This window comes from Crocodylus porosus, unplaced genomic scaffold (genome assembly GCF_001723895.1).
Source record: "Crocodylus porosus isolate Cpor-Errol unplaced genomic scaffold, CroPor_comp1, whole genome shotgun sequence".
Taxonomy (NCBI): domain Eukaryota; kingdom Metazoa; phylum Chordata; order Crocodylia; family Crocodylidae; genus Crocodylus; species Crocodylus porosus.
Genome location: NW_017728931.1, coordinates 119,940,379 through 119,962,035, shown reverse-complemented (window position 1 = coordinate 119,962,035; position 21,657 = coordinate 119,940,379). Strand labels below are relative to the sequence as shown.

Genomic DNA, 21,657 nt, shown 5'->3' with positions numbered 1-21,657 from the left:
CCTTCCCCATCCAACTGAAGCTTGGCTACTCGTTAACTAAGAGGACAAATCATGTAACAGAAGCAAAGCAAGCAAAAAAAAGTAAGCCGCTGTGGCTTAGTTGTTACAGTACTCCCTCAGAAAGCCTAGTTATGGTCCTGCATGTGATATTAGACAAGCACTGCTTAAACAAAAAAATAAATTTGGCAGCAGGGACTTGAATCCACAACTGCCCCTTAGAGGAGTGGCATAATCATGAGGCTACAGTCAGGCTCCCTCTTGCTTTCTTTGATTCTGTCCCTAAGACTCTTACCTTCATGGCCACCCAAGCCACGTCCAGACGAGGGTGGCTGTGTGGTATGTGGTGCCGCAGATGCCACATACCACATGTTCATTTGTTCTCCGTGCTACAAGGGAACAGTGCAGAGGGTTTCTAGGGATATCCAGGGTTTTTGGGGATATCCAGAGGTCAAAAAAACGTGGGAAAAAAAAAGGTGGAAGTGGTGCATACAGTGGCCGTGTGTGCCACCTGAAGCTGGAGCCTGGCCAGGTGGAGCCATGCTCTGTTGTTAGCCAGGCTTCATGTGGCAGGATCACCATTGTTGCAGCTCTAGGAGGCCCCCAGGACCCCAGGTATGGCTGCTGGGGCCAGCCCAGTGGTGGCTCCAGCCTCCTCTACCCCACCCAGGGTAACTTACTACATGCCAGAGCATGCATAGTACAGGCATTCCCCAGGGACAACTAGTGGTGGCACAAGGTGTGCCGCTGCAAGTTATCCCTAGCGAACCAAACATCCACATATGTTTGGACATGGCCCCAGTGGCCAGCTGCATCAGGATAGTTGGAGGAATGTCACATGCATCCTGTTTTAAGCGCTAATAATTAGGGCACTCCCCTGGGAAGTGAAAGAAGTGGATTAAAGTCAGGCTGCAAAAGGCCTAGAACCCAGGGTTTCTTATTCTAGGGTGAGTACTCTAACAGCTAGGCTACTGGGCCAAAAGCACCTGCTAGCTCCACCAGTCAATGAGGATAATAAGTGATTATAAATGCTGACTATACAACCTGATCAGACATCTAAAGTCTTAAGAGGAGCAGGGAGTTCAGGAACATCTCTAGGCTTAACATTTCCTATTGGCTAGTCCTACATGCCTCTAGGTTTTCTGAATTGCCCCGCGGAGATGCCTAGTTCTCACCATGCTCTGGTTAGCATGCCTACACAATGAACGTTAGTCACATTGGATTGTTCTTAGGAAGCACCCAAGTTACTTCATTGGTTGTATAGGGATCCTAGGTGCCTTAATCTAGTCAAATAAGTCACTGTCTTGGGTAAAAGATGCTTAGATTTTATGTGCTGGAAAACCTAAATGTAGGCATCCCCAAGACCAAACTGGATCTGGTTCACAGTATTTCAGTGCTCCATATGGAAGCACAAATTTAAAGAACTCATTGCTCAAGAGCAATCCCATCACAACAAGTCAGCCTGTAATGCATGATGGACCAAAACATGACACATTTAATTCAATTTCTGGCAATTTAAGATTTCTAAGAGGCTGTTGTTACCAGGGAGCAAAGCAAAGATTTGAAAAAAAAGTTATGAGAGTCTTGGATTGTGTCCTTTCAACATATCATTGCCAAATGTGAGCTGTGAGAGAACTGTTATCTTGCCTGGTTGCATTGGTTAGTTTGAGAGTTGTTTGGATCACAGCCACAGAGCTGACATCCTTTCCTGCTACCCAGGTTCCAGTAGCCAGGAGCACATTGGTCACACAATGAACCTATCACATTAGGTAAGCAAGGGCAAGCTCCAGTTGTTGGGTTGCAGAGGCAAGCTTCATTTTCAGATGGACATATTGCTGGGCTCACGCCTGAAAGATTGCAAGTGCATTCTGGAAAGAGAAAGTCCGTTATTATGCAGAGAATAACTAACTATACCAGAATTTGAAATGAATTTAATTCCTTCCGCTCTGATTCGTCCCTGAAGAGAATGAGCATATGCTTGTTTTCCAAGAGCAGAGTATAGCATGATCACTTCAGAAAACTGCCTCCCATGAGACATGTACAGTGTAAAGAAACCTAAAAAGGTGACTAAGAATAGCAATAATAGAATTTAACTGACAGTGCTAGCATGATAGTAGTGCCATTAACAGGCATTTGTCCAATATAGTATGAGTTGCTCAGTTCCTAGGAAGTGTCTTATTAGCTCTGTAAAAGCCAAGTTCTCTGTGCACCATGAGTTCCTTAAGGCACAATCTTGGTGGCAATATCTGTTTGTAACTGAATTATTTACTTACTTCTGCAGCTCTGAATAAGGGCAGATCCAAAGTAGCCTGGCTTGCAGAATTGGCAGTTGGGCCCATGTGTATTGTTTAAGCATTTTAAGCATTCTCCTGTAGTCTTGTTACAGGATTCTGGATCTGTCATATCAATGTTATTATTGCAGGAGCAGGGCAAACACTGAGTCCTGGGACTTCTTGCATTCAGATAGAATCCACTAGGGCACTCATCACATTGATTGCCTACCAGAAAGGAAAGTTAAAAAAAGAAAAAATGCTGAGTGCTGTGAACACACGTAAAACTCTTTTTTTTTTTTCCCTTAAAAGTGTTAAAAAATTCTCCCTGTCTGTGTAGATGCAAGGTTCTAGAGTAAAATGATACCAGGCAGTTTGGTGGTGTTGCATTCTAATTGGCCACCAGGTTAAGATTACATGGACCCAAACAGCAGAAAGGTTGAACATATGCAGCTCTTCCCACCCTCACTCAGCACCTCTGGCCAAAAAAGTGCCTACAACAATGGTTTTCAACCTTGTTAGACTCAAGGCACCCCTTTGAAAATACCAGCTCTTAGCTTGTACTTGTTTTTTGACTATGAGAGAGCAAACCTTTTGTTGCCAACAACTCGGAAAGAGCACGCCAGGTCAGAATGCTTTTTATGCTATGGATTCCTATTTGAAATCTCTGGGCGCGTCCAGACAAGTATGCACATGCAGGGCTGCACATTTCCCGTGGCACAAATAGCAGCAGCACATATGTTTATACAAGTACTAAGTGACTGTGCAGTAATGACTGTGCGGTCAGTGTCTTGTGTAGACACAGCCAGTGTCTATAAATCATCTAAGGGACATGTTGGAGACCAATGTTGCCTCTAAAGAGTAGCGGTCCATTAGTATGCTGCTTTGGTGTGGCGTGGAACACTTACCAAAGGTAAGCTCCTCACTCCTCACCTGGGGCAGACAGCGAGGGCTAGGGCCTGGGACCTGGAGGCCAGGGGCAAGGGGGCCAGGTGTTAGGGGCCTGGAGGCTTGGGGGCCTGCCGCAGGCTCTGCTGGCTCTGGGACACTGCTCCGCTCCCCTGCATTGCCTCAGGGAGCAAGGAGGCACGTGGCATCAGAGCTGGGGAATGGAGTTGTTCCCCGGAGCCGGCAGAGCCTCACTCGGGGCAGGCAGTGGCTCCTCCCCAAGGTGAGGCAGGGCAGGGATGGAGGCTGGCGTTGGGGGCTGGTGCAAGCTCCACCGGCTCCAGGGAACTGCTCCACTCCCCGGCCCTGATGCCACGTGCCTCCTCAGTCCCCGAGGCGAAGCAGGGGAACGGAGCAGTTCCCTGGAGCTGGCGGAGCCCGTGCCAGGCTCCTGCCCCTGCCAGGCTCCCGCCCCGCCTTGCCTTCTGTAAGTGTCCCACACTGCAGCCCAGCTCCTATCCCAGTGGGTGCACAGCCTAAAAAAGTTTGTGCGCGGCCAGCCTTTTACTTGTGCGCAGCCATGCACGCGTGTACCTTAGAGGGAACCTTGCTGGAGGCCATTTTCAGGAAGTGTGTTTCTTCATTGGTTCTGGGCCTTCTTCCCCTAGCTCTCTGATTTTATTATAGATCTAAGGGAGTTGCACCACAAAGAACTCCTCCACCTGCAGCTGTCCTAAGCCTTCCTCAATATACCTTATCTTAATATACCTTATCAATATACCTTATCAATGTTACCTTATCTTCCAAGTGGGACAGGCAGCCCACTCAACCTCCTGACTGGCTCATGACCAAAAAAGCGCTGTTTACTGTCAGGGCTTGGTACACAAGAGTCTTAGGAGCCCCTTCACATGCTGTTTACCCGGATGGTGTCTGGGATCTGATTTGTGAGAACCCCTGTGTTAGGTGTATGTCTTGATCCAAAATAATTATTATGACAGAAATCCTCTGGACAAATGATGGCTAAGTCAAGTATAATCCCACAGCATTTACTCCCCTGTTTTGAAAGGGAACTTGACCTAAGTAAAGACTACAGGCCCAGTGTTTGGGTGTCTTAGCATTTAATTTTGACTAAGTAAAGGTGGATATGATGACAGAAGCTGGCAGCAAAATTTGAAAACAAAGGATTTGTCCTAATTTCATGCTGGGAATAGCATGAAACAAATAGGTCCAGCACTACTGTTTCTATCATGAGGCTGCTGAGGGAGAAAGGATTAACTATGCTTTTTCTAAAGATGATTGCTTGATGGAACCTTCAACTAATTTTATTTTCAGTTTAAGCATTCATTTAAGGCAACACTTTCCATCTACCTTTGCTTTCCATCCCAGCAATATAAGAAATTTTAATTATAATGTACAGAGGAATGAGAAAGCTTGTTAGTTCCCCCTCCAAGAGATTCAGACTAGCACATGACATTAAGAAATACAGAGTTAGCTTGCTACAAAAAATAGTAGCATGCAAGATAATTGAGAATGAAGCAGCCAATTGTGAAAAAAGTAGCTCAAAGTAAGAAAAACCCCTGCTCTGAATGATGCACCAGGTCAAAATTCTACATCTATAAAGACATACCCTTATGGGAAAACATTTTAATCCACACTTCTCAAAGCAGTCCACTAATTAGAGTGACTTAAATTTTGGCAGCAGTTCTGATTTGGGTACCCCAGCCTTATTTTTTCAGGGACAATGCCTACTTGTCTTTATCTCAGCACCATTGAAAATGAGGCCCTAAAGAAGAGATCCCCTGCTAGTATGAATTTTGACTACTTCAGTGGATCTATGAGAATTTATCAACTAAACGTCTCCCTGTAGAAGCCTCAAATTGGGCAGCCAATATAAAAAATCTATATTTAAGAAATACGTAGAATAGACAACAGGTTTATCTACAAATAAGTGAAAGTCAAAATAGAGGGGATGGGTTGTTTCATTGCATCCATTTTTTTACCTTTAGTTGCTTACTAGAACTTAAATTGCAGGGCTACTGGGCTGTTGTTTTTTAATCAAGCAGCCGTTAACTTTATTTATCTATGTTATTCTTATGATTGCAATATCCCTGAGAAGATAAACTGGAAATAGTTGTAATTTTTCAGCTTTTCATTAAGAACAATGATATTATTAAAAACAATTTGTGTCAATTTGTACATTTTGTGTCATACCTGAATAGCCCTTGAGACAATTGCAGACTAATTGCAAAGTCTGAAAATCTTGGTAACAGGAATGTGCAAAATATCTGTTGCTTGCAGGAGATTCTGGACACATACATGGACAACAAGGCACTCTTTTTAGAGGATTCCCATAATAACCATCAATACATCTGTCAAAACAGTCACCACGGAAACATATTAAATTCGCTTCTTGACAAATGTGCTTCTCAGTCATTGCACGTAGATTGGTTTATTCAATTAGGTCTTTTTTAATCTGACAGCAGTTGTCACTGCAATACTACTTCCATTGTTTGGTACAGAAGTGTCTGGTCTTGAACAGATTCAATTAAAATCAATGCTGTATCCCCAAAACCTGGATCAAGAAATCTCTAGTTATGCATTTTACGTTCTAGAGAGTTTGGCCAATATTTTTGATTCAATCTTCCACCTCCCCTGATACAATCTGAATCAATAATGTAAGAATTACACATATACAATGTGTAATTAAGAGTAACTTTAACTACACCATTTTTTATATATTTTGCAAAACAAAAGTACCTATTATTTGTAAAAACATCTGTATCATTTTTGTTGGACTGCTTCCAAGTTAGCTAACTAGTCAGTAAAGGCTCCTTGTTGACTAAGGATTATCCAGTTCAAAATGGTACTACTTATAGAATCCACAGAGAAGTCTTCTTTAAAATAATTGGGAGGATATGCTCCAACCAAATTAAACTAGTCAACTGCCCAGCCCTATTGCCAGGGCTGTACTGACATCATTCATGCTGCCCTAAGGCTGCATGAATGAAAAAAGGAGGCACACCGTTTTTTAGATACATTGTCTGCGTATGTCCTTCGACCAACACAGCTACAACCTACACCCTAGTAATAAAACTGATATTGAAAACTTATTATAATACTAAGCAGCTAAAACATTTTTAGGACTCACAAATGAATGATATATATAGCATTTGTCACATGTAGCAGGGCACTGAAGGCCCAATATTCTGAGGTGTTGAGGACCATAACAATCTGCTGCATGTTTTCTGGAGCTAGTACATGCAACCTCATTGGATCTGGCCCTACAGTGCTGAGAATTAATCTGTGGCTGCCATTTTATGCTTGTGCTTGCTGAATAAATACACAGTTGTCCCTCAGTAGTGATGTCCAGTTTTACTCTTGGTTTTATGTGTATTTGCTATTAATGTCAGCGATAAAATTCTGTGACTGAAGGTAGAACTGGACCCAGTAGTTTGTAACTGCAGTGCTTTATCCTGGAACAAATACCAAACTATCACCTAACATTCAAACACACTTTCTAGATTACATCCTGGGGCATAGTGGCAAAGTAGGTAAGGAATCTTCCTGTAGTTCCAGAGCTGTGATTACAAGCCTTTTTTTGGAGTGGTGGCAAAGGTCATGCCCAGTCAATCCAGGTGTAAATGGGTAACTGGTCATTTGGATTGGGGCATCAAATGTAGTTGGAGGTGATGCTAGAAACACTGCTCCACTGTGATGGCTACAAGTCTTAATAACACTAGGTCTATGGGTCACTAATGTCAGGAAGGCCTGTAACCTACCTTTCACAGCTACTTCCAGTTGTGAAGCCTCTACAATTTAGGCACACCCCAGTCACTGGGTCACAAAGCTCTGCGTAGCCATTACATGAACAGGGTCGACAATTGGGAAATCCAAAATATCCAGGGAGGCATTGACTGCACCGCAGACCATCAACTCCTGGCCGGCATGAACATTGCCCAGTCACTTGATCACAGAGAGTGCTCACCGATCCTTGAGGATGGCACTGACAGGCTAGATAAATGAAAGCAAATAAAGAAGTCTTGTTAAGGATGAGCTGCATCTTTCCTGAACTGATTACCAGTGAATGCCTTTAGACTGAGATGTCTTGTGGTGCCTTTGGGGGTCTGCCACCCTTGTACCTGGTTCCCCCACTGTGGTCCAGCCTGTTTGCTGGCTCTCTCTCAGCCCACGTCACCTCCAGTCTCTCACGTGCTATGACTTGATGTTATATTGCTGTTTATTGTGGGAGGCAGTCCCTGGGGCTGGCAGTAGCCTTGCTGGTCATTTTGCCTGTCCAGCCAAGCCAGCCCCCCACCTGGGGCCTTGTGCTCTTCCCTCAAGTGCTTCCCCTTTAAGGCAGTGCTCCTGTAGGCTTCTGAGCATGTCAGGGCTTCAACTACTGCAGTCTTGGCCCCCTTTTTCTCTGGCTGCACCCTCTGCCTTGGTTCACTGTTTAAAACCCAGGCTCCCAAGTATTGGCCCTGCCTTGGCAGCAGCCCCTCCCGGGGCTCCAGTCTTACCATGCCAGTCTCCACCTCTTTGGCTTGGAGCTGGCTTTTGGCACAGATAGCCGTGGAGTGCCACCCATGCACCCCTGTTCATAGCCTCTTCCACCCCCATGGCCACAATCTAGTCCTCCGGTTTCAAGTTCAAAATGGAACAAAAACACAAGCTAGCGGCTTCACAAAAAAATGTCTCCCTCCCTCAGGGTAAATGTTGCCTACAGGCCCTACCTCTGTTGGAGGTATCTCATCTTAGATCCTCTGAGTGGCTTGGGTGCCTACATGTCTGTCTCCAGCAGCCTCTCTCCCCCAGGAGATCCTTTCCCTGCTGCAAGCAGCGGCTACCCCTTGTATAGTCAGGGACTGCACTAATATCCCCCATGCCCGGCCAAAAGGTTTGGCATAAATAATCACTCCGGGACTCAGACTTATTCAAGCCTTTTCAGTTTGCAAGCAGAGGGATATAAATTATGTACATGAAAGTTCTCTTATAAGACTTCTGGGACTGTCTGTTTCTAGCTAGGCTTGAATTACCACTAGATCACTTTTTTAGCTCGGTTCTTCAGCACTTCCATTTCCACTCTTTGTGGGAGCTAGGAAGCACACAGGCATAGAAATCTGTGTTGGGAGAAAAACCAGCCATGGTCTTGGAATCTCAAATGAAATGCTGTTAGTGGAACAGGCAAGAATTCAATTTGTTTCATAGCTTTAGCACTTACGGTAACAACCATGGAATCCAAAACCGTAACTCCCGACTGAACATGTGTCACAGCAGCGGCCAAAAACATTAGGCTTGCATTGACACTGGCCTCCCAGCTTACTGCAGTTGGAGCTCAGTGACCCCTGAGGATGGCACCTGCATGCTGTTGGCAAGAAGAATTAAAAATACAGGTTATTCCTTAAAAAGAAAGACAACACAAACATCAGGTTTACTGTGCTCAGACTTTTAGAGATATTACCTTAAAATGTTACCAGAGATGGGCTTAAGAAAATAAAACAGACCCTGAGGACCTCACACAGGGTGCGTCTATATGTGCAATTAATGGAATTTGCTGCACAGTAAATTCAGGCTCATTAAACTGCTCCTGGGTGCACAGTTACACATGTGCCTGGTGCGGGAGCAAAATGAGCCCAACAGGAGCAGCCTAGTCCAGGACTGCTCCTGCCCTGCTCTGCCCCTCAGCAGCAGCCAGGGAGAGCTCCAGACTCCCCCAGGTGCCAGCTCTGAGCTGGCGGAGGGGACTTGGGGCAGGTTTGGGTGGAGCAGAGTTCCACACTGGTGTGCCTCCAGGCCTGCTGCCCCCTGCACATTTACCACACCAGTGCAGGGCTGCACCCAGTGCACCTGCAAAGTTCTTGGCAGGCAAGGGGCAGGCAAGTGCTTGTGTGCCCAGTCTGCGCTTCCCTGTGCCTGCCTGCTCCTTGCTCTCTGCCTGGGAACTCTGCAGGTGCACTGGGCACAGCACCGCACCAGTGTGGTAAGCATGTAGGGGCAGCAGGTCTGGAGGCACCACAGTGCAGACCCTTGCTCCACAGGACCCTCAGAGCCAGGCACGTCTGGTGACAGGTTGGGCCTGCCTCTGCAATTATACTATGGAGGAACAGTGGCCTGAACAGCCCAGCCAGGGACAGGATCGGTTGCTCAGCATGGTCCCTGGTGCCTTGCATCTCCCCCTCGGACACACATCACAAGGAAACTCTGGGCCCCACTGCCACTGCCCCTCACCCCCCCCCCCGGGAGCGAGGAGCTGTGCCCAGAGCCAGGCAGCAGTTTGGTCCCTTGCTGCCTGGGCTGACTGGTGTGTTATGTATAGGTCGTTACATTTGCCTGGAGATTGCAGGAAGGAATAGCAGAACTACAGGCAAGCTTTATCGTTCTATAAGCTTAACTCCTTGGTCTTTGGAGAACAATACAACTGGGAGCAATTTGCTCCCCGTCAGCCTCTACACTTGTGGTATGGCACAGTAGTTTAATACGCTGTTTTTTAGTACCTTTATCTATCGGTACTAGCAAACTGCATTAGACTAATCTAATGCATAGTCATTGCCGCACACTTATAGACAGTGATGCTTTACTGTGCATTAGATTAATCTAATGTGCAGCAAAGCATCTTGTGTAGACATGCCTACAATGGGACTGGTTGCCACCCAATCATGGGGTTTGGACTATCTGATAATGTTATGCCAATAATGATCTTATATGAATCATCAGCACAGCTTCAAAATTCAGATTTGGATTTGAATAGGTGAAGGTATTACCTCAGTCCATTGTGGGAACAATAAAGGATATAAAATTTGGATCCAAGTACAAATATCCTTAAAGTCTGAGGTATTTGCTTTGGGTCTATCTGTATCTAATACCTATGGAAGAGTGATTTGCTAATGTTTGAACAGGCTCACAAATCCATTTAGGGATATCATCGTCCAGTTGGTGGTGGTTTAGGTTCAGCTACCCATTCCCATGCTTATTTGTAATGCTACAAGAACAGCAAATTTAACAGTGGACAGTAATTTAGGGGTGTTTATAATAGTTGCAGAACTATAATAATAATTACACCTCTTATAGTAATTCTACTTTTGGTCTTGGCTAAAGCCAGTTTTCCTGTCAGTTAGATAAGTTGTTTATATGAGCATTAAGTACATGCAACTACGTTGAATTTTTCAAGTGGTTGAAATAATTTTCTGGTTCATTTTGAGGAATGAATAATATTTTATGGCAATTTGAACTGGTCTGTTCAGTCTAATTTGTAAGACATTTGTTTGCAGCACAGGAAGTACTTTTCCATGTGCTGAGCATGTCAGGTTAAATGATTATTTGTAGGCAATTTTGCAGCACCTGCTAGCAGCCAAGCATATTAAGAATTTCTGTTTCACTTCAAATTTATTTGAGTCTGCTGGTCTGCTGCCAAAGTGGGACACAGAACAGTGTGGGTGAAAGGTTGGTTGCCTAGCTCCATTCTTCTAGTTCCAATCTTAAATCCTGATCCTGAGATTGTTTACATACATATATGTCAAGCGTTGCTAATTTGAGTAATCCTATGGAAATCAGTGGAACTACCTCAAGTAACAAAGTTAAGGAGAGATGTGTTTGCAGAATCCAGGATTACTCCAGTGTAATTGTTACTGATTTTTTACAATAAAAATATAAAGTTTTTGGAAATGAATTCTAATGGAAAAATGAAATATCAGATTTTCCAAATCATATTTTTGGCAAGACTTTAGGAAACTACTGTTCTCTATGAAACAATGGGTCTTATAAATGTTAGAATGTAATTAGCCTTTTTACCTGGAGGAGGCAAGAAAGGGGCAAGAAGTAAAACCAAAAGAATTTAAATGAATAGGCTAATTTAAGTGCAATTCACAGACTAGGAAATTCACAACTGGAAAGCCAGGGACATGTTTCAATGTATGACTGGTATTAGACTAGCTTTTCTGGATGTTGGAGAAAAAAGCCCAGTGGTAAGTGAAGAGTCAGGGAACCTAGACAAAAACTTAGTAAGGGGAAGCAATAGCAAAAGCCTTAGCAATGTTCTGGGGGGAGAAGACGGGACAATCAGTTAGATACCCAAAATGTTTATATACTAAGGTGAGAAGCATGGGAAGCAAACAGGAATAACTGGTGGTCCTAGTATAATCACAGAAGTGTGATGTAATTAGGATTAGGGAGATGTGGTGGGATAGTTCACATGACTGGAATATAGTCACATATGGATATAGCTTGTTCAGAAAGTATAGGCAGGGAAAAAAAGAGAAGCTATTTCCCTACATATAGAGGCAATATACCCTTGTTCTTGAGGTACAATATGAAGCAGAAGGTAGGCCTGTTGAAAGCTGTTGGGTAAAGGTCAGAGAAGAGGATGTCGGGGGGTGGGGATGTCATGGTGGACATCTGTTACAGGCCACCAAACAAGAAGGAGGAAGAGGCCTATTATAAACAATTGATGGAAGCTTCCAAATCACCGAACCTGGTTCTCAGAGAGACTTTAATTATCAGAACATTTGCTGAGAGGGAAAAGAGCAGAGCACAAGCAATCCAGCAGATGCTTGAGTGTGTTGGGGATAACTTTCATATATACGGTAGACAGGACAGCCTCAGGGTGGGGGGAGTTCTTTCGATTTGCTACCCAAAACAGGGAGCAATTGCTTCAAAATATGAAGAGGAAAGACAACTTGGGTGACAACCACCACAAAATGACAGAATTCAGGATCCTAAGGGAAGGAAGAAAAGCATCAGAAAAAAAAAGTGTACTTCAGAAAAAGCAGAGTCAGGAACCTGGTGGGCAGTACCCACAAAAAGCAAGCTAGAATGGTAAAGGAATCCAGGAGAGCTGGCTGTACTTCAAGGATGCCCTTTTAAAGGTGAAGGACCAAGCTGTATCAATGTATCAGAAGAATGGGGTGTGAAACAGGAGACCAGCCTAGCTAGACAGAAATTCTTTCAAAAAGTAAGTTATGAAAAGTAGAAACCTGGACATAGTCATAGGGAACAGTATAAAACTATTACATGGGCATGCATGGAGAAGGCCAAGGTGTGATCTGGGAAGGCTAAGATATGATTTGGGATGCAACTGGGAAGCAATATAAAAGACAGTAAAAAGGGATTTTAAAAGTATGTCAAAAATAAGAGGCGGACCAGTGAAACTGTAGGTAATCTAGTTACAGAAGTTGCAGAGAAGGCTGAAGTATTTAACACTTTCTTTACTTCAGTTTTCACAAATAGGGGCAACTGCCAGATGAGTATAATTAGCAGCAAAGATAGGGAAGAAGAGAAACAATCTAGAGTAATGGCAGCACAGGTCAGGGCAGGGGTGAGCAATTATTTGGGCTGGATGGCACTTAAGATGTTTTGGTGAGCTGTTACAGGCTGGGTGAGGGGTGCTAACCTGGCTTTGTGTAGCAGGAGGTAGTGGCAATTGATCCTATCTGGCACCAAACCTGTCTACTCCACACTCCCAGCCAAGGGTGCTGGACGGAGCAGGTGGGCAGGCAGGCAGAGTTTCCATGGAAACTGGCCCAGGACCCCCATGAGAAGGGTGTGCTCAGCCAGTTGGATGGGATGGAGCCACAGGTGGCTGGGAAGCAACATCTGGGAGTGGGAAGGTTGGATGGGGCCAGGATCATGGGGTGATGAGAATGTGAGACCAGAAGAGGATAGGCTGGGGTGCCTGGGCAGTAGGGCTGGGTCCAGCAGTGGCAGCAGAGACACTGGTAGCCAGGTTGGGCGAGGCACTCTCACAGGGGCTTCCAGGAAGCTGAGTCTGGCTCCTGTGCCACCCCTGCCCTCCTGCACACCTGGGGGTGGTGTGGTGGCACCAGCTGCACGCACCAGGGCCCGGGCTGCCCCCACATCTGGGCTAGGCGGGACCAAGAAACCCACTGCAGGTCAGATAGTATCCCTTGGTGGGCTAGATCTGGCCTGCAGGCCATATTTTACCCACATCTGGGTTAGGGATTATTTAGAGAAACTATATACTTTCAAGTTGGCAGGGCTGGATGGGATGCATGTAGGGTAGTGAAGGAATTGGTTGAAGTAATTTTTCAAGCCATTAGCTATCATGTTTGAGAAATCATGGAAGTTGGGTGAGGTCCTGGATGAAGGAATAAGGGCTAGTATAGTGGCCATCTCTAAGAAGGGGAAAAAGGAGGATCCAGGGAAGTACATATCAGTCAGCCTGACCTCAGTACCTGGAAAGATAATGGAGCAGTTCTCAAGGAATCTATTGTAAAGCACCTAGAAGAGAACAAGTGATCAGGAACAGCCAGCAGGAATTAACTAAGAGTAAGTCATGCATGACCAGCCTGATTTTCTTCTTTGATAGTGAGAGGCTCTGGATGGGGGGAAAGCAGTGAGGATGATATACCTTGACTTTAGCAAGGCGTTAGACAGTGTCTCCCACAATATTCTCATTAACAAGCTAAGGAGATATAGACTAAACAAACATACTGTAAGGCAGATACATAACTGGTTGAATCATTGTGCTCAAGTAGTAATCATCAATGGCTCAGTATCAATTGGGGTTCCCTAGGGGTCTGATCTGGATGATGCAATAGAGTGCATACTTAGCAAATTTGTGGACAACACCTATTTGGTATAGTTGCAAACACAGTGGAGGACAGGGCTATGATCCCAAATGACTTAGATCAGGGGTGGGCAAAATGTGGCCCAGGGGGCCAGATGTGGACCTCCAGGCCATTCTATCGGGCCCATGGGACCCCTAAAAAATTTAGAAAATTAACATTTATCTGCCCTGGGCTTCCTGTCATGAGGCCTTCAATGGCTTGCCAAAACTCAGTAAGTGGCCCTCTCCCCAAAATAATTGCCCACTCCTGACTTAGATAGACAGGATAAATGTTCTGCAATGAATCAAATAAGATTCAGCAAAGACAAGGGCAAAGTCCTGCACTTGGAATAGAATAATTATATGAACAAATACAGACTAGAGAATGACTGGCTAGGTTGCAGTACTGCAGAGAAGAACCTGGAGGTTATAACTGACCTTAAGCTGAGTATGAGCCAACTATATGCTCTTGTTGCAAAAAAGCCAACAGCATACTAGGCTTTTCCAACAAGAATGTCATTTACAAATTAAGGGAAGTGATTCCTCCACTCTATTCAGCCCTGGTGAGGCCTCACCTGGAGGTTTAGGCCCCATGCTTCAAGAAGGATGTGGACAGATCACAAAGAGTCCGGTGCAAAGCATCACAAATGTGAAGCAACATTTCTGAGAAAAAGCTGAAGGAGCTAGGGTAATTTATTCTGGAGAAGAGAAGACTGAGGGGGGAATTCAATAATAGTCCTCAAATACCTGACGAATGATTATAGAAAGGATAGAGATGGGCTTTTCTCTGTGGCCATGGGGGACAACACTAGGAGCAAGGCTGAAGCTGCAGCAGAGGAAATTTAGGTCAGAGATTAAGAAGAACTTTTGGACTCTGAGGGTGGTCAAGCACTAGAATAGGCTACCCAGAGAAGTTGTGGAATCTCCATCCTTGGACATTTTTTAGAACAGGTTGGACAGACACTTGGCTGGGATGGTTTAGATGGGGATGATCCTACACTGAAGAGTGGGCTAAACTAGATGACCTTGTGAGGTCCCTTCCAGCCCTACTTTCCTAAGGTCTTATGCCTTATGTTAAAAACACACAGACCACACAGCAGCCACATCTACACAAGACACTGGCTGTGCAGTTGTTACTGTGCCGTCATTTAGTACTTGCAAACTAAGTACTAAACGACTGTGCAGTAACCACCATTAGTGTCCCAGTATGGTTGCCTAGTGATGCTTACTGAGCAGTAGCTTATTACTACTGCACAATAATGTCACATCATGGTTAGTGCCTGGCAATGCTATTGCACAGTAGTAATGATCTACTGCACAGTAGTAATGAGCTACTATGTAGTAAGCATCTTGTGTAGGTGTGGCCAATATACACACAAAATACCACATGGTAATACTCAGGTATTGATGCGCAAACAGTGGATCTTTTTGGCTTGGTTTTGAAAATATTCAAATAGAACATTTTAAAATTTCCAACATAAAACATTCCATTATGAGAATACCATAACAACATATTTTGACATTTTCAATTTTTTCAGCCCACTTTTATTGAAACAGAATTTATATGGTGCATTTGAACCAATTTTTGCAAGTAATTTCACTTCCTCCAGAACTCCATTTTTTGACAAATTTACTATTTAGTAGGCGCGTCTACACATGTCCCTATGGTGCCTTTGTTACTGCACCCACCCTTTGGAAATTTCCAAAAGGCAGTACTAAATAACAGCACAGTAACAAAGGCACCATAGGGACTCATGTAGATGCACCCACTGAATAGTAAATTTGTCAGATAAGATGGATGTACTAAACGATGGTGCAGTAACAGCCCATACTGTGCCGTGTGCACCATGCAGTTATTTTCAGTTGCTATGTTGCCAAAACAATGCACTATAATGAGGGAGTGTATTGCTATGGTGACATAGCTGTGGTGTCATGGTTTGCAATCACCAATGATATGTTGCCGTAGCACATTGCTACCGCAATGTAGTGTCATGTGTAAACGCGCTGAGATTCTTTTTTCCAGATTTAGTCAGGAATCAAAGACAAACATTGATGAAAAAAGACTTTTGTTTTCATTCAGACTGGTTATTGTCAGTATTAGCATGGGCCAGTAAGCATTTCACAGTAAGTAGACTGTGCAGTCAACTTGGAACTGCTTCAAGTCAGGTCCTGTAGTCTCCAGTTTCTTTGTGTCTCCTGGCATAGCCTCTGATTCACATGTAAAGACCATTGCCAAACAGATAGCTACTACAACAGGCATTTAATTCAGAGATATTTTTCACATGTCCTGGCATCCTTTCAACAGGCAGATCTACACATGCGCTGGACTGTGCAGTTGTTATTCCTCAGTCCTTTAGTACTTGCTTAAGCAAGTACTAAATGACTACACAGTAACCTGCATTACTGCACAGTCCTGATGCTGCACAGGGTTTCTTCTCATGCTACTGCATAGTAGCGACAAGCTGGAGTGTTAGCGTCATGGTTTGTGCCCACTGATGCTACGTCGCTGTAGCAGTGAGCTACAGTGACATAGCTCATTTCTACAGTCATGTAGCATCTTTTGTAGATGTGCCCAATGAGTTTCAAATGTGATGTGGCAGTGAGACCTGATGACCTCACTGAGACAAGCACTTAGAATCTCAAGGCCTCTCCAACCACAAGGAATCCCTGCAGGAAAGCATACTGGAATATCTGATCAGCATTCCTCTAGTTGTTCAATGCAAGATTTACTAAACGACTATTTACTCATACATAATTAAAGAGTACTCTTGTTAAAATATCAGTATTCTACAGAAAACACAGTAAGTCAGCAAGCAGCAGAAGCACCTATACCATCCTGTTGGAACTGATACTTACAAACTGCTCCATTGTGAATATGAGCAGACATGCTCACTATGAGTCTTGCACATACTTCTGGTAAAATATGAGGTCCAACTTCTGAAGCAATTTCAGTGCAATGATACCGCTGATACTCATCCAAATCTTTCTTACTACACAAGTTCTCCACAGAACTGATTCTAGGAATAAGGCCAAGCTTGAGGTTTGACAAGAAAGAAATGATTAGATATTTGTGTAGGTGTACAGGTCCCTTCTACTTAATTCTACACTTTATGGTTAGAGACCCAGAGCTCAGCCATTTCTAGATCCTCTACCTTGCTGCTCCTTTACTTCATCCCACATTTTTTCTAACGTTTTAGGCCAGGAGTAGGCAAAATGGAGGATTCGGTTGGTGGTCAGACTCCATTTTCCAGCAGCCCTTGCCTGCATTGCTCCAGCAGGTCTCCATGGAGACCCCAAGAGTGGCGGGGCCATGATAGCTCTGTACCCAGTGCAGCCATGAAGCATGGACAGCACCTGCTTCTGGTGCTGATGGCAGCTATGCAGTTATCTGCCACTGTGGCAGTGACTATTTATGCCCTCCACCCCTACAAAGGCAGCACTCAGGGCTGCTGCCCCACCTGTCCCCCATTAGTTACACTACTGCAGGGGTGGGCAAGGTCTGGCCCATGGGCCGGATTGGGCCTGTGGAGGACTCCATTTTCTAGCAGACCCTGCCCACATTGTGCTGGCCGGTCTCCATGGAGACCCCAGGAGTGGCAGGGCTGTGGCAGCAGGGGGGCAGCATGTCCAAGGAAACCAGCCTAAGTGGTGCACTGGCAGGGCCAATGGCTGGGTGTGGAGCTGCTCTGGGCCAGGGCTGGGGTCTTGTGGCAGTGACAGCACAGGCCAGAACTGAAGCAGAGCCGCAATCTGCTACTTGCATGCCCCTGGGGCAGCAGATCACAGCTCTGCCCTGGCTCCAGCCCATGCTGTCACCACTACAAAGTCCTGGCCTGGACCCAGAGCAGCTCCGCACCCAGTTATGTGCCCTGCCAGCATGCTTCTTGGGCTGGTCTCCATGGAGGCACTAACCCTGCGCTGTCATGGCCCCATGCTCCTGGGGTCTCCACAGACTTTGCCCACCCCTGCAGTAATGTAACTAATGGGGGACAACTAGGGCAGCAGTCCTGGGCGCTGCCTTTGTGGGGTGGGGGCAGGAAAGGAGCACAAATGGTCATTGCCACAGTGGCATGTGAACGCCCTGCAGCCATCAGCACCAGCAACTGGGGCTGCCCTGCTGTGCACATTTGGTCTTACATCATTACAGTGTTAGAAATGGAATATTGTTAGAAATGCACAGCTTGCATCTTGCACCTGATAAGAAAGAAATACTGCCCAAGGCTCCTTTCTCCCCCTCATCCGCCTTAGCCTTTCTCATGCTGATACAGAAGCTGGAATTCAATTGACTGTGGCCTTGGGGTATGAACTTTTGGCGAACTGTTGTAGTTTCTGGGCATGCTTAATGAGCTGATGCATATTTACCCGTCCGCCCTGCATACTTAAGTAGCTAATTATACTATACATGCGATGTATGTAATGATGTAACTACATGTATGCTTGTATGAAACGGAAGTAGCTGTAAGAGTTCCGGTGTCTGCACACGTGCTCAGGAGAGAGAAGATAAATTCCGCTTGCAAACACAATTAGATTGTCAGAAGCTGATTTGGGCATCAATGCCCCACTCTGACCTTGTTTGCAAACAAATACATCCTTTTGTACTGGCTGATGTTTGTGTGTCTGTGATTTTTGCGGGCCTCCAAAGAAATGAACCGCTTTTTGCAACAACAGAATCATAGAAAAATAGAGTATCATACATTTTAGACTTGGTTCTCAAAAAAAATCATGTGCACAAAGTCCTGTGTACAGTTACAGAAGTAAAATACTTCCTAAGCCTGTTTGGAGCGCACTCACAGAAAATGGTGCATTTCACACCTAACTGGCTATTACCATGTGCAATTACTTAAGCTGACCATGCTGTTACAGAATTTGTACACAGATTAGTATACAAATATAAACTAGTACATAGAAATATCTATTTTTCTGATAAAATAATTGTTTGCAGTAATTAAAACTAGCATTCTAAAAACTATTTAGCAAATATTTGGAATATGCCTCTGTAAAAGTTGGAAGCAGATACAATGTTATTAAAGGAAGTCTACTGCAAGGTTACTTACTGAATCAATCAAGATGGCTGATTTAGTCTTTGAGTCAGAGGCAGAATGCTGAGAAAAATAAACATCTACAGAATACCCTACTCCTGGTTCTAAGCAGAAAGGAGTCTGTAGAAGTGCAATTCTGTTAGAAGGAATAAACCAAAATTAAAAGTCAATGTTCCTTTATCAGACAGTCAATAAGTAGAAGCCATTTACTCAAGAAAAGGATTTGGAATAGTCTTCTGTGTTCACTTGTCTTAAAGAGGCAGGGGGACACACACACATACTCAGGAGAGGAGATACCATGTTGGCGTTTAATATGGAGGAGCGTGTAACTGGTTTCCATGTTTAATGTCATTTTTGTTTATGATACCACACAGTCTCCATGATTGTTAAAAGGCTAGAGTGGTATTTTATAAACATAAATCTGATTTGGTTTTAAAAAGATGATTTTGCAAAAACATTCTGTTAATTGCTGCTCTCTTAACTCCCAAACTGTGGTGGCAATGCTCACATAATCATTCTTAGGATAACTGTGGAGGTTATAAGTCACTGGTCATACATGTATACTTCCAACCACTCTTGTTTGAAAGAGATATTAATCTGAAGCCCTCTCTGCCCCTCTCTGCCAACTATTTCAGTCTGACGAGCAGGGATCCAGGTTTTCTGTTTCCCATGGAAAAATGTAGAACACCATGGATTTTACCCTTTACCAGGGGAAAATACAGATATGTCATTTTACTGGAGAAACCTATTGATTTTGCAGTTCTGCAAAGAGCTCTCTGCAGGCTGGCAGAGTTCCAGCCTGCAAAGGGTTGGGGGGAGCAAGAGCAGAGCGGTCAGGCAGAAGGCACTATGTGCATGTATGTATGTGTGGCCACCAGGAAGCCTGGAGAGCAACTCCTGCAGGTAAGTGAGAGAGAGAGAGAGAGAGAGAGACAGAGTGTGTGTGTGTGTGTGTGTGTGTGTGTGTGTAGGGGGGGAAGGAATGAGACCCCCATAGGGAGGGAGGGAGTTGGGCAGGGCTGGGCGGTATGTGAGGCTTGGGGGCCAGGGCTGCAATGCATTGTTGCAGGGCTCTGGCAGGGAATGGGACAAGGCCACAGGCAGCTTATCCGGGGACCTGTGGGATGGCGCTGGCTGGGGGACCCATGCCACCCAGATCTGTGTGTGAGGCAGGATCAAGCTGCCTGCTGTGGGCTCGGGCTCCCCACCCTGCTGCCCTTTCCCAGGGTCTCCACAGCCCAGCAGATGTGACCTGGCACTGCAGGGAACAGACACTGTGAGCTCTGTGCTGCCCTGGTGACGCATCCCCTACACACACAGCAGCAGCTGGAGCAATGGCACAGGGTTGTGCCCCTTACTGCTGCAACATTTGCAGGGAACGCATCAACAGGGCAGCGTGGAGCTCATGGTGGCAAGGAGATCCCCATCCGGCTCCACTGTTCCCTGCAGTGCCGGGTCGCACCCACTAGGCTGCAGAGGGCACAGGGGAGGGCAGCGTGGTGGAGAGCCCAAGCCCGCAATAGGCAACCTGCGTCCACCCTTGACCACAAATCTGGGGGCACAGGTCACCCCTGCCTGGGTGTGTGCACAGAGGAGGAGAGCTGGGCCCCCCACCCACACGTCCAGTAGGCAGCTAGCAAGCAGGGGGAGGGAGCCAGGCTCTGCTTGACTGCAGCAGCCATCACCTCTTTCTGGGGGCAGGGGACTGTGGACCTGGTTCCCTGGCCTCAGGAGCCCTGACAGCTGGGGGCCCCCTCCAGCAGGGCTGGGGGTAGCAGAGGGTTGTAGCTAGGGGGCAAGGGTCATAAGCAGGGCTGGGTGGGGTGCTGTGGGGAGGAGTGAGGGGCACAAGCAGGACCAGGGAGCTATGGGGGAGAGTGAGGGACACAAGCAGGGCTAGGGGGTTGTGGGGGTAGTGAGGGGCAAAAGCAGGTCCAGGGGGCTGTGGGGTTGGGGAGTGAGAAGCACCAGTAGGGCCTGATAGGCTGTGGGAAGGAGTGATGGGCCTTTCATTTTAATCATGGATTTGGGGGTTTTATTAGATCATTTTGATTTTTTTATCAAAGAATTTGCAATTTTTTATTAGGGAAAACCAGGATCCCTGCTGATGAGAGTGAAATGCTAGGGACAACACTGGTATCAATCAATTTTTCCATCTCTTTAATGAAACGGGTCCTAATCCCTGACATTGTGTCTGAACCGTTGATCTATTATCCAAAAAGAATCACTATATGGGCAGGATCTCAGCTTGCATTCCTCCCTCAAGGATGCAGAAGTGCACTTGAGCCAAAGTAGACTTTTGCTGGAACAGTTGCTAAAGTGTCAAACTCTCACTCTGCATCACATGGCTGTCTATGGTGTCCTGACAGTGTGAAGGATCACATGGATCATCCCAATTCTGGGAGTATTCGGTGAATATTCTCACTTTCCTAGGAACTTATCACAACAACTTAATAAGAGCACATGAACATTAAAAAAGAGTGGTAAAGAAGGTAATATCCAGACCTCTTTCTAGCTGGTAGGGCCAGTGCATATGGCTTCTGTGGGTCTGGCTTGTTCTTGCAGCATTCATTTGCTAAAGTTCCACGGGGGTTAACGGCAATACTCGCTATCCAGTCTTCTAAGGACTAAGCAGGTAGGAAAAAATTAGGAGAAAAAAACACTCACATTCTCTCTCACATGCTCATCAATGTAGCAATGCTACTGAAAGGCAAAGCAAGTAGTAACTTCTGTTCCTGGAAAACTGGCAGAAACAATAATACAAAAAAGAGAATTGTTCAGCACATGGACAAACATGACTTTGTTGGGGAGGAATAAACATGACCTTGTCAAAGTGAAATCATGTCTCACCAACCTACTAGAGTTCTTTGAGGGCGTCAATAAGCAGGTGAACCAGGGTGAT

The 21,657-nt window shown here is 45.4% G+C and overlaps 1 protein-coding gene across 1 annotated transcript in view; it reads right to left on the bottom strand.

The window, feature by feature from the left end:
• The window catches only part of LAMB4 (laminin subunit beta 4), a 92,388-nt gene that overhangs the window by 23,450 nt on the left and 47,281 nt on the right, over nucleotides 1-21,657 (bottom strand). Inside the window, exons 18-25 of the mRNA XM_019543542.1 lie at nucleotides 21,261-21,382; nucleotides 18,771-18,891; nucleotides 16,573-16,750; nucleotides 8,377-8,520; nucleotides 6,935-7,166; nucleotides 5,367-5,524; nucleotides 2,271-2,495; nucleotides 1,645-1,865 (exon numbers count right to left, since the gene is read on the bottom strand). Of these exons, the coding sequence (XP_019399087.1) occupies nucleotides 1,645-1,865; nucleotides 2,271-2,495; nucleotides 5,367-5,524; nucleotides 6,935-7,166; nucleotides 8,377-8,520; nucleotides 16,573-16,750; nucleotides 18,771-18,891; nucleotides 21,261-21,382 (1,401 nt within the window). The remainder of the gene's footprint in view (nucleotides 1-1,644; nucleotides 1,866-2,270; nucleotides 2,496-5,366; nucleotides 5,525-6,934; nucleotides 7,167-8,376; nucleotides 8,521-16,572; nucleotides 16,751-18,770; nucleotides 18,892-21,260; nucleotides 21,383-21,657) is intronic.